We start from the raw sequence: 12,099 nt of genomic DNA on the forward strand, positions 1-12,099 counted from the left end.
AATTTAGTAATGAGAACCAATCACCATTTGACACAATTTCATACACAATGATTTTAAGGAATTAGTGATGCTGAGATTAAAGCAACAAGTGATAGAGCTTGGCATATTTTGGTAAAGGTTTGTTTTGCTATTGGACAGGCTGACTTCACCTCTTTTGAACTTTCTATTTATAAATGTGGCTAAGCCAGGCAACTAAAAATTTATTGACCTTATTGCTATTGGTTATGATAATTTGTGTGTGGCATTACATAATAAAATTACATATTTGGATAGCAGACATCCTTAAAGTGATTCTAGAGGTTTTTATTAAAATCCAAATCTTTTTATAGGTTGGGTAGTTCCAAGTAACTAGTAGTTCCAAGGAACTACACTTTTATTAAAAATGTCCTCTTCCGTTGACTTGTCAATGTAGCCTTGGGCTGTACAGGCTATATGTTATTTCTGAAAATGAGAATTGAAAGTAAGTTAAGTTTTGTCTTTGTGAGTGATAAATCAAAGTGAACTTATGCAATATTATTATTTTCATTTGCTTTGTTTTTGTCATTTTTAAGAGACAAAATTCAGTATGAGATCTTACAAGATTTGCATCATCATGGAATATTTTCAAATACCTGTTATATTTATTTATTTTTATTTAAAAAGTTTTTTTTGAGACAGGATCTCACTCTGTCACCCTAGCTGGAGTGCTGTGACATAATTACAGCTCACTGCAGCCTTGACTTCCTGGGCTCCAGCCATCTTCCCACCTCAGCCTCCCGAGTAGCTGTGACCGTAGGTGTGTGCCACCACTCCCAGCTAATTTTTGTGTTTTTGGTAGAGACAGGGTTTTGCCATGTTGCCGACGCTGGTCTTGAACTCCTGAGCTCAGGCAATCCACCTGCCTCGGCCTCCCAAAGTGCTGGGATTACAGGCATAAATCACCATGCCCAGCCTATATTTATTTTTTTAACAGCACAAATGTTCCTTGAAGGTTAGATTTAGCTAGCTGGTTGGCATTTGTTGGGGGAACAAAGGGTTAAATAAAATGTACTTTACAAAATTGAATTGAAGCAAAGCATATATTTAATATGATTAGGGCCTATTTCCTACATAGAAGAGATTTGTTTAAAATACACCGTGACCAAAAGCTTAATTATCAAAATATAACAAGAAGCATAAAGAGTTACAGGCTTCTAATATTTTTTTCAGCCCCAGTTCCCTTCACACAGTTATCAGCATGTTTAATTTCCATGCATAATAGCACTAGTTATTGTTGTCATTTGTAAAGGGAGATTAACAGATAGTAAGTACAAACAAACCCAAATAAGCACTGAATAGAGAGGTGACAAAGGAAAAAAGACCTCTTTAATGTTAATTATAACTGGTAGGAAGTCTAGACAAATTATGTTATCTGTTTTCTATATGACTTGAAAGGACATTTAGTTAGTACCTCTGTCAGAGATAGAGTTAGGTGTTTGGTTTAAAAACAGGTGAGATGATAACTTAGCATGTCCGTGGTTGGCAGCTCCCCCAGTGAGTTGTGAAGTCATAGTAAATTGACAGAATCAAGTTTCAAAAACATCTGAAAAGAACTCTATGGTTTTTGAACATTATATTTTAAAAATTAAATAGTTTTAATATCCAGGTTATATTTTGGAACTGAATAACTTCTTGTCTCAAAACATATTAGTTGTTACCTGTCTGCTTATTTTTTTAGTTTTGTTTAGAATTGGATGAATTACAACTATAGTTGGCAATGTTAACTAACTACATATTCCAAAGCATATAAAGCCTCAGATATCAAATTTAAAGTAACAAACCCAATGAATGATAAAGGAGTGGTCCAGTCCTGTATGGTTTGTTTCCTTTATTAATATACCTAAATGGGTACTTCAAGAAACAACTAGTCTTACCTTTAGTGTTTATAGGCTACATTTAAAATTTAATACCTGTTCTTGCTGTCAGCTCCACTATTCCTCACTGTATCTCCCATGCCTAGAACAGACTAAACCGAAGTATCTTGTTTCTCTCTCTCTCTCTCTCTCTCTTTTTTTTTTTTGAGACAGAATCTTGCTGTGTCACCCAGGCAGGAGTGCAGTGGTGCAATCTTGGCTCACTGCAACCTCTGTCTCCCGGGTTCAAGCAGTCAGCCTCCCGAGTAGCTGGAACTACAGGCGTGTGCCACCACACTCGGCTATTTTTTGTATTTTTAGCAGAGATGGGGTTTCACCGTGTTAGCCAGGATGGTCTTGATCTCCTGACCTCGTGATCTGCCCGCCTCGGCCTCCCAAAGTGCTGGGATTACAGGCATGAGCCACTGTGCCCGGCCAGTATCTTGTTTCTTTAATTCTAAGGAGCTGATTGTGAGCTGCACTCTTGACTTAACAGCTTTTTTGAAGGAAACTAAAGTACATTATTAAGCTGTACATGTCCATTATAAGTGCATCTGAGTTTCAGAAATATTAAAATGTGAATATAAATGTCTCTGTAAATCAAGAAGATGTTGTAATACACCCTCAAAATTAAAACAAACAGCTGCCTTTGACTCCAAAACACTGATTGGTTCATGATCTTTTGCTGTGGTAGTAGTAGTTTATCTCAGACACTAATCTATCCCTTCTCTGTATTGTTAGCATTTGTAGTTGGTACCACACAACTTGGTTCTTAAAGCCAAGCCATACTGAATTGCTTTTTTAGTCTTTATGTATATGGACCTTGCTTTCCTGTTCAGATTGTAATTTCCTGAAACTGTACCTGGGGCCCTTTTGCCTATTCTTCACAATATTTAATGTAATTCTGGGCATATATTACAAGTTTCATTAAGGACTCATTGAGACCTTCCCTCTACCTGAAAAGCTCATATTAAATTTTAAAATAGTTTAGCCTTGAATGAAGGTAGGAATAATGCTTACTGTGGGTGTATTGACTAGATGAATTTTACATTCTTTAAAGGTAGCATAATTTTTTTATTCATAAAGATCTATAATACACTCTCCCTTTTTGTGATAGTCTTAAATGGAGCTAGAAGAACTGATTCTTGGTGCCTTCCCCTGAGTTTTGTTATAGCTACTTCCAGAAAAGCCTGTTCCGAGGAATGAGGTCAAACGGCACAGCAGCAAGTGAGGGCATCCCTCAGCTTTGGATTAACACCACATGGAAACATTACTAAGTGGCAGACTAAAGTACCTGACATAATGAACCAACACTCATGTATATACTGCTCTTATCTAAGGGGAAAAGACCAACAAGTTGTTCAGTCTAGAAACAGGATATGGGGTTATGCATGTTATTGATTCCTTTATTAATGATAACTCAGCATAGCTCTTTCTGGCCTTCATTCTTTGACATACATTGTTATTTCTGTGTAAATTGTCTTTTCTGCCTTCTCTACTTACCAAACTTTCACTCATTTTTCAAGACCGGTTCAGAAGTTGCCATGTCTCAAAATGCTCCAAGGTCTACAGATAGTCAGGTCCCTACTGGGGGCTCCACAGGTGAGAACATCATGAGACAGGGGAGCAGCAGCATACCGTGTTCACCTTTATACCCCAGCATCTCACCCTAACATTTGCCTTATGCTTACACCTCTGTGGCAATACATGTAGCACGAAAGCCCACAGACCTTGGTGCCTTAGTATGAACAGCTGAACTTTGACCCCATTTGTGATGTCTTGTCTCCTTTGTTTAACAGATAACGTTTTATAACAAACATAATGCTGATTTAAGGTCTTAGGTATATTCTTATCACATCACTATGAGAAAATTCAAACAAGATCAGCAAGGGAGAGTAACTGAAGACGGAAGGTGAGAAGAGGGTTCTAAAAGGCAGAGAAGTGAGCAATAGCTGTAGTATTTCAAACCTCTGGAAAATAGTGGTCAGTTGAAGTTGTCCTTGAAAACATTGAAGCTAGTTTTATGTCTCTAGAAAGCACATATAAGAGAATCTATTTTTGTTTACATGAAATAATTGATTATATTTATTAAGTGTTTCTTTTATGCCAAATATAATCCTAGACACTCTAAGTGTGTTCCATCATTGCAACAACCGTATACGGTAAGTACTGTGGTATCCATTTTACAGAGAAGGAAACAGCACAGCAATTAAGTAACTAGCCAATAGTCACTCAGCTGTTGGGAAGGTTATACATGTATGTGGTGCTTTCTTTACTTTGGTAATGGTCTTTACTAATGAACTAAAACACATTGGTTTACATACATTCTGCCTGTAGTAGAAGTTTTTGTTGGGAAGTTTTGATGTATTTTAGTGAGGAAGGGTGTTTCTTTTAAGAAAAAGAAATAACATCTCATGTGATTTTCTTTTTTTTTTTTAACTTAATGGGTTTCCTAACTTCTAAGTTTGGGGCATAGATCTATCTAATTAACATGTCAGGAGAGAGAGATAACTAGACTTATGTCAGAATTTCTGAGAAAAGATTAAATAAAATGAGTCTATCTTGATAACCAAAAAAAGGTTTATTACTTGTATTTGTTGATGGTGATAAGTCTGAAGTTTTCCCTTCTCTCCAGGGCTGGTTGATATGTGAGGAGCCAACCTGTCGCAATCGAACTCGTCACCTTCCCCTTCAATTCTCCCGAACTGGGCCTCTTTGCCCAGCCTGCATGAAAGCTACACTTCAACCAGAGGTAACAGTCTCATAATGCTAAAGAACCATGTAGAAGAGGGTAGAGGGCTGCTTGCTTTGAGAAGTAGATACTGAGTATTTGCCCTATGAAGATGCCCTACTACCATATGCATATACTAATCTTATTTTTAAAAAATACAGATTTCAGAAAGATACATGCTTTCTTTTTTTTTCGCATGTCATGAGCAATACTATATTTATATTTAAAAGGGAAACTGACTAATTCTCATGAGTTATGGATTTCTTTGGTTGCCACTACATAATTACAAAAGAAGACATGGCCATTCCATTCTAGAAACTGCTATCATCTTTGGGCTTGATCAGAATCCCATTTGTAAGAGCCAGAAATCCTCCCAATTCTGTACCCTGAATGGTTTATTTTGTGGGGTTTTTGGTCCCCTCTGCTGGATTAATTGTTTATAAGTAGCTGCATAGATGAGTAGTTCTGAAGCCATTTTTCTTTGTTTTTTGTTTGCTTGTTTTTTTTTTTTTTTTTTTTTTTTTTGACGGAGTCTTGCTCTGTCGCCAGGCTGGAGTGCAGTAGCACAATCTCAGCTCACTGCAACCTCAGCCTCCCGAGTAGCTTGGGACTACAGGCGCATGCCACCGCACCCAGCTAATTTTTGTATTTTTAGTAGAGACGGGGTTTCACCATGTTGGCCAGGACTGTCTTGATCTCTTGACCTTGTGATCCGCCCACCTCGGTCTCCCAAAGTGCTGGGATTACAGGCATGAGTCACTGCACCCAGCCTGTTTTGTCTTTTTGAGATGGAGTCTAGCTCTGTCGCCCAGGCTGGAGTGCAGTGGCGGGATCTCGGCTCACTGCAACCTCTGCTTCCCATGTTCAAGCAATTTTCCTGCCTCAGCCTCCCGAGTAGCTGGGACTACAGGCGTATGCCACCACACCTGGCTAATTTTCGTATTTTTAGTAGAGACAGGGTTTTACCATGTTGGCCAGGCTCGTCTCGGAGTCCTGGCCTCAGGTGATCTGCCTGCTTCAGCCTCCCAAAGTGCTGGGATTACAGACATGAGCCACCGCACCCGGCCACTCAAGCCATTTTTCTACCTTAATATACACACCTGAGGTGTAAGACATACTGTCATTAATGACTCCCAACTAGAAAGCATGGCATCTGGAAACACTTCTCTGGTAATTAAGATGCCTTCCCTCTGTTGACCCCTTTGAGCGTCTTCCACCCAAACAGCATTTTCCAAACTGCAGTGAGAAGTTTTCAGGTCCTTTGAGCAAAGAGGGTTTTGTGATCAAGTATATCTAGCAGATGCTGGGCTAGCTAAAATTAAACAAGTTTATTACAGATCTTTTCAGAACCTATAATATGATAATGTGCAATCTGTCTCACTAGGACAGGTCCATAATGTGCCTCACTTTCCAAATTTGTCTAGCCTGAAGATTTGTAAGGTTTTTAGTGAGAAGAAGGTGAGACTTGGGAACCTGTTGTTTATTTACTTACTTTTTAAATGCAGAGGCAGGCCTGTAATCAAGTTTTGACTTCAAATTTTCCTGCTGAAAAGGGTTGATACACAGACTAGTTTTAGAAAAATATGTACACACATTTTTAGAAATGGAGTCTTGCTATGTTGTCCAAGCTGGAATGCAATGGCTATTCACAGGCGCAATCATGGCTCACTACAGCCTTGAATTTGTAGGCTCAAGTAACCCTCCTGCTTCAGCCTCCTGAGTAGCTGGGACTACAGGCATGTGCCCAGCTGAAAATATTTTATTTTAAAATAACAATGACTTTTAATTTTAGGATAATATATCATTTCACAAAATTTGGCAACTAGTCAGGAACTGGAAATAGCTACCATCGTTGTGTATTCAGTTGTTCTTTTGCATATCCATATGTATTTTTTTACATGGTTGCCATCACAATGAAGATATGTACTTGTATCACATTATCTTTTGTCAAGCATTTTTTCTGTGTTGTACTTCATTTTCAGTACGAATATTTTTTTTTTTTTTTTTTTTTGAGATGGAGTCTTACTCTGTTGCCCAGGCTGGAGTGCAATGGTGCGATCTTGGCTCACTGCAACCTCCGCCTCCCAGGTTCAAGCAATTCTCCTGCCTTCGCCTCCCGAGTAGCTGGGACTACAGGCACGTGCCACCATGCCTGGCTAGTTTTTGTATTTTTAGTAGAGATAGGGTTTCACCATGTTGGCCAGACTGGTCTTGAACTCCTGACCTTGTGATCCACCTGCCTCGGCCTCCCAAAGTGCTGGGATTACAGGCATGAGCCACCACACCCGGCCTCCAGTACCAAAAATTTTAAACACAAATTTAACTGTACCTCTCATTGGGCATTTTAGGCTACTTTTCAATATCTCTACTTGAAATTTTGTGATGAATATTTTTCTGCTTAAATGATTTTTTCTTTATTTGACATTTAGGATAAATTCTTATCAACAATACATACATATATTGCATAAATACAATATGGTCATGATTTATATTGCCAAATTGCTTTCCTAATGTGCTTTCCCAACTTATACTGTATACCAGTACTTTATGAACATACCAGTTTTACCATAGCCTTTCTAACATTTGGACACTATCATTTATTTTTTAAAACTAATTTGATCAGCATAAAAAGTTCCTTGCCCTTTTTTTGGTATACCTTTGATGATTAGCAACTTTTTTTTAAGTGTGGAATGTTAGAATTAGCTGTCATATTGAATTATTTTTACGTCAGTCTTGTCTCAAGACTTGCATCAGCAGGTGCAGAGAGAGAACAAAAGTGTATGTATTTAGTGTGACTCATCAATCCGGTTGTAGGCTTTAGGGGAATCACCTTGCTTCATGAACTGATGCTGCCTTTGAGACTTTTTAAATATCTAACTCATCAAGTTAAGTTCAATGAAAATCGAATTACTTCTTAGAAAATCAACCAGTTTTATGATTGCATTCTTGGTAAGAGAAGGTAAAAGGTTAGTGTATAATCTTAGATCGTTAAGCTATTAGACCGATACATTTCGAGGATGATGTTGATAGTGGTTTAATATATCAGGTTATCTTTTAACATTTATTAATCTTTTTAGATTTCAAAGTGACTTGTTTTTTTCTTCATATCCTTGTCCTTCTCAAAACTGCAGCGTTTTAGACATGTGTTTCTCAAGGTTATCAGCTACTCTTCCCAAGGAGAAGCTTTCATAGATTAGCTCCTCTGGTTCCAGTGCTGCTCAGGACATGACCCTGTGGAGTTACTCAGTTTCAGAGCAGGCTGGTTGGTGATACTTTCCTTAGCCATTCCTGACAGGGACCTTGACAGTGGGACTCAGAACACTCTTATGTACTCGATTTTGAGTTGCTAATAATGGGCGAGGAATTTCTTAATTCTATTTGTGAGGTTCCTGGGCTTTTCTAGTAGGAGGGAAAAATGCATTTTTCCAAAGATAGTTCTAGAGAAGTTCGAAAAACAGTTGTGCAATGGACAGAATTATTGTAATCATCAGAGGGTTTTTCCAAAGTCTCTATTCTGCAGGATTATACTCATCTGGTTCTTAAGTTCTCAGTTGCTCTGTCTCAATCATACCTTACTTTCATTTAATAATTATTAAACAACTACAACTACATCCTAGGCACTTTGCTAGGTGCTAGAAACATGTTAACGAACAGAACATTTATTTATAAAACTATTTTAACATTACACAGATTATATAAAATTCTATAAAGTTGATATCTGTGGGCAAAAATAGGCATTTATAAATGCCCGTTTGGACGGAACACTAGACATTCCTAGTGCTAGACTAGTGGGAGCTTTAAATATGTTGTTCAAGTTTGATGGTAAAGTACTAGCCTCTTACTGTGCCAGTCTTATCTGCACATAATAAACCTACTCTCATTTAGTCCTAGGTTGCAGTTGACTGGAGTACTTTCCAGAATTGACTTGGAGTAGGAAAGCTGGCTCTTCTGCTGGCTCACATTGCCAGAGTTAGAAGAAGAAAGCTGGGACAGTTTTTTTCTCAGGGTTTTACACGTGTATATTCTTTCTTCTCAGATATTTCATTCATATGTATATATATGTATATGTATATATGTATATGTATATCTCACAGTTAAGTTTTTTAGGCTCATGGAAATTCCCAGTATACAAGTTGCTGCTTAAGATGTATATTCCCTGAGTATTCTTTGCTATATAGGAGGTGCATTTAAATACAAGAGTGAAAATTTTGATGCATATTTAAGTCACTAAGTAAATAGAACCCTCTTTGACAGGATCATTCATGTCCCAAACCTCAGCGTCACACAATATACCCATGTAACAAACATGTACATGTACCCTCTGAATCCAAAATAAAAGTTGATGTTATTTTAAAAAATAGAACTCTTTCATACTGGTGATAGAGATGAGACTTACCCAAGTTAGGCAATAAATATTTTAGTATCTCTTTATTTTAAGAATGTGGTTTTGACTTTTTAATATGGTGATATGTGTATGGATGTGTATGGAATCCCTCCACAGAGGATTCTGTATTAGTAATTCACCAAAAATAAAGCTTTCTGGTTTTGTTGTTGTTGTTATTATTAATCTTTCATTATCAGACTAGGATTTCAGACCAAGTTAAACTTTTTCTCATTAACATATTCATTCTTGATGTAGAGCTGAGAAAATGTCTGTATGTGACTCTCATGATCATGGTAGAAATAATCTGTCGAAATTGTATAGTCCCTGGGGCAGGAGCAGTATAGTGGAGCCCTTTATTCAGTTATTTCATCAACTAAATTTCTTGAAGGTCACTTATAAGGAAAGCAGTGGAATGACTTCTAGTGCTACTTTGAGAAACCCCCTAGTGTTTCTCACATTTTCCTCACTTGTAAAATTGCTAAAGTCTTTTATAACAGAACACATAACATGTGTACCATGTAGGACTTCTGTCCTTAAAGGGAGAGGAGAAATAATGAACTTATAATCATTATGTTACCATCTCAAAATGGCTATGGCTGAACAAATTGTTGATTTGATGAGTAGGTTAGGGACAGTGAGAATGTTGCCAAGCTACCTGGAGCAGTTTCTTTTTTCAGAAGAAAACATGAAAATAATTGTGATCTCTTAAGGCAGTAAGCATGAATCCATGTAGGAAGAGAACCTTAGAACTATGACCTAAAGTCTTAAACCTAGTCATCGGTTATTCTCCAGTAGGGAATGGTGGTTTACCATGAAGGGTCTTTTGGAGCTCTCCTTTGTTATTTTGACATGCATATTTGATGCAAAGAGATTACTAAATTCTATGTACAGTGTCTCTTACTGTCACACGGGTGCTAGCAGCCTTTTTCAATTTACTTTTTTAAATTGAGGTATAATTCACATAACATAAAATTAAGTATTTTAAAGTGAACCATGCAGTGGCATTTAGTACATTCACAATGCTGTGTGGCTACCACCACTATCTAGTTCCAAAACATTTTCATCACCCCAAAGAAAATTCCATATCCATTAAGCAGTCAGTCCGCATTTCCCCCTCCTTCTAGCCCTATTTTCACTATGGATCGTACCTACTTTGAATATTTTCTTTAAATGAAATTATACGATATGTAACCTTTTGTGTCTGGCATCTTTCACCTCGCATAACATTTTTGAAGTTCATCTGTGTTGTAGCATGTATTAGTACTTCATTCTTTTTTATGGCCAAATAATATTCCATTGAATAGATATGCCACAATGTGTTTATTCATCCATTGATGGACATTTGGATTGCTTTGTCAGTATACTTTTAAAGTTTATTTTTAATTAAGTAGACAGGTCTTACATTTGACTTGAATTTTTTTTTTCTGTAGGTCACTCATTTGTCCTACCTCAGCTGAATGGTACCACACAAAGCTAGACTGATCCCTTTTTCTGTCTCTGCCTTCAGTAAGCACTTATTCAGCACCCGTTCAATGCCCATTTTATGAGAGCCTCTTAGACATATAAAAGTAGCTATCTTCCTGAGTGTTCCCTGCTAGACCCAATATTCCTGGGTCTTCATTTCTCTAGAGCTCTGCTTTCAGAATAATGATCTTAGTAAAGACTTTGTGTCTTGATAAATTGAGGAGCCTAAAACTGCATGCAGTATTTTAGGTGCTCTCACTAGCACTAGCACGGAGCAGAAGAAACCTGTCACTGCTACCTTTTTTAGGTAGTAAATTTCTGTTAAGTCTATTCGGAGTTGTGTTAACTTTCTTGGCATCCATATTTGCAGTGTTTTTCATTTTGAGCATTCTCTAAATTAAAATGCCTAGCAATTTTTTTGTACATGCAACTGCTAAGCCATGTCTTATCGTGGATTTTTTGGACCCAAATGGCTTATTTAGACCTAAGTGTAAGACTTCAGTAGGTAGTATATTAACAAAGTACTACAAACTAGATGACTTAAAGTAATAGAAATGTATTACAGCTCTGGAGGCTAGATGTCTGAAATCCAAGTGTTGGCGGGGCCATTTTCCCTCTGAAATTTACAAGGAATCCTTCCTTGCCTTTTCTAGCATCTGCTAATCCTTGGCTTGTAGATGCATCACTTCAATCTCCGCTTCTGTTGTCACATGGCAGTCTTCTTCCCTGTGTGTCTCTTTCTCTTTTTCTTATAAGGACACCAGTCTCATATTGGACTAAGGCCCAGCCTAATTCACTGTAACTTCGTCTTAATGTGATTTCCTATACCAATACTCTATTTTCTTTCTTTTCTTTTCTTTTTTTTTTGTGAGACAGAGTCTGACTCTATCACCTAGTCTAGAGTATAGTGGCACAGTCACAGCTCACTGAAGCCTCGACCTCCTGGGCTTAAGCGATCCTCCCAAGTATCTGGGATTACAGGCATGTGCCACTACACCTGGCTAATTTTTATATTTTTTGTAGAAACTGGGCTTTGCCATGTTGCCCAGGCGGGTCTTGAAATCCTGGGCTCAAGCAATCCGCCTGCCTTGACCTCCCAAAATGCTGAGATTACAAGCGTGAGCCACTGTGCCCAGCCCCGCCCCTATTTTCTAATAAGGCCGCATTCATAGGGACTCGGGGTTAGGACTTGAACGTATCTTTTTAGGAACACAGTTCAACCCATTACAGGTAGGAATTGCACTGAGCTAAAAGTAATGGAGACCAAAACTAACAGTAGCTTCAAAAGAACAGACATATAATTCTCTAAGAAGCATTCATTCCTTATCATGTGAAAGAAATCCAGGTTTGGGCTATCCAGGATTGCTCTTGTGGCTCCACAGTGTCACCAGGGCATAGAGTCTCTTCCTGCTCTTTTCCATCATTCTCAAAGTCATGATGTGTTTCCAGGAGAATGCACACGCTTCTTGAAGCCATCAAAGGGTACAAGATGGAGAAAAGGCTGAAGGATCCAAAGGATGTGCTTCCCAGCCTTGTCAGTTCTTTATGCAGCCTTTCTAGACATCCCATTCAATACTCTTGCTTGCATTTCGTGGGCTAGAAATTAGTCGTGGAAATAATTGCTCTTTTTGTTACTAAAGAAGGAAGAG

The 12,099-nt window shown here is 37.9% G+C and overlaps 1 protein-coding gene across 10 annotated transcripts in view; it reads left to right on the top strand.

The window, feature by feature from the left end:
* Positions 1–12,099, top strand: part of POLA1 (DNA polymerase alpha 1, catalytic subunit) — a 304,169-nt gene that overhangs the window by 190,647 nt on the left and 101,423 nt on the right. For 9 of the 10 annotated variants that reach the window (XR_008518040.1, XM_009234677.4, XM_024240735.3 and 6 more), the window contains one exon: positions 4,507–4,623. Coding sequence is in view for 9 of the 10 variants with exons in the window: in XM_009234677.4 (XP_009232952.1) it covers positions 4,507–4,623 (117 nt within the window). In the remaining variant the exon portion in view is untranslated. Of the gene's footprint in view, positions 1–4,506; positions 4,624–8,487; positions 9,147–12,099 lie in introns of those variants that run through there. The other variant, XM_054544433.2, reaches the window with a different exon arrangement.

This window comes from Pongo abelii, chromosome X (genome assembly GCF_028885655.2).
Source record: "Pongo abelii isolate AG06213 chromosome X, NHGRI_mPonAbe1-v2.0_pri, whole genome shotgun sequence".
In the NCBI taxonomy this organism is placed as follows: Eukaryota; Metazoa; Chordata; class Mammalia; order Primates; family Hominidae; genus Pongo; species Pongo abelii.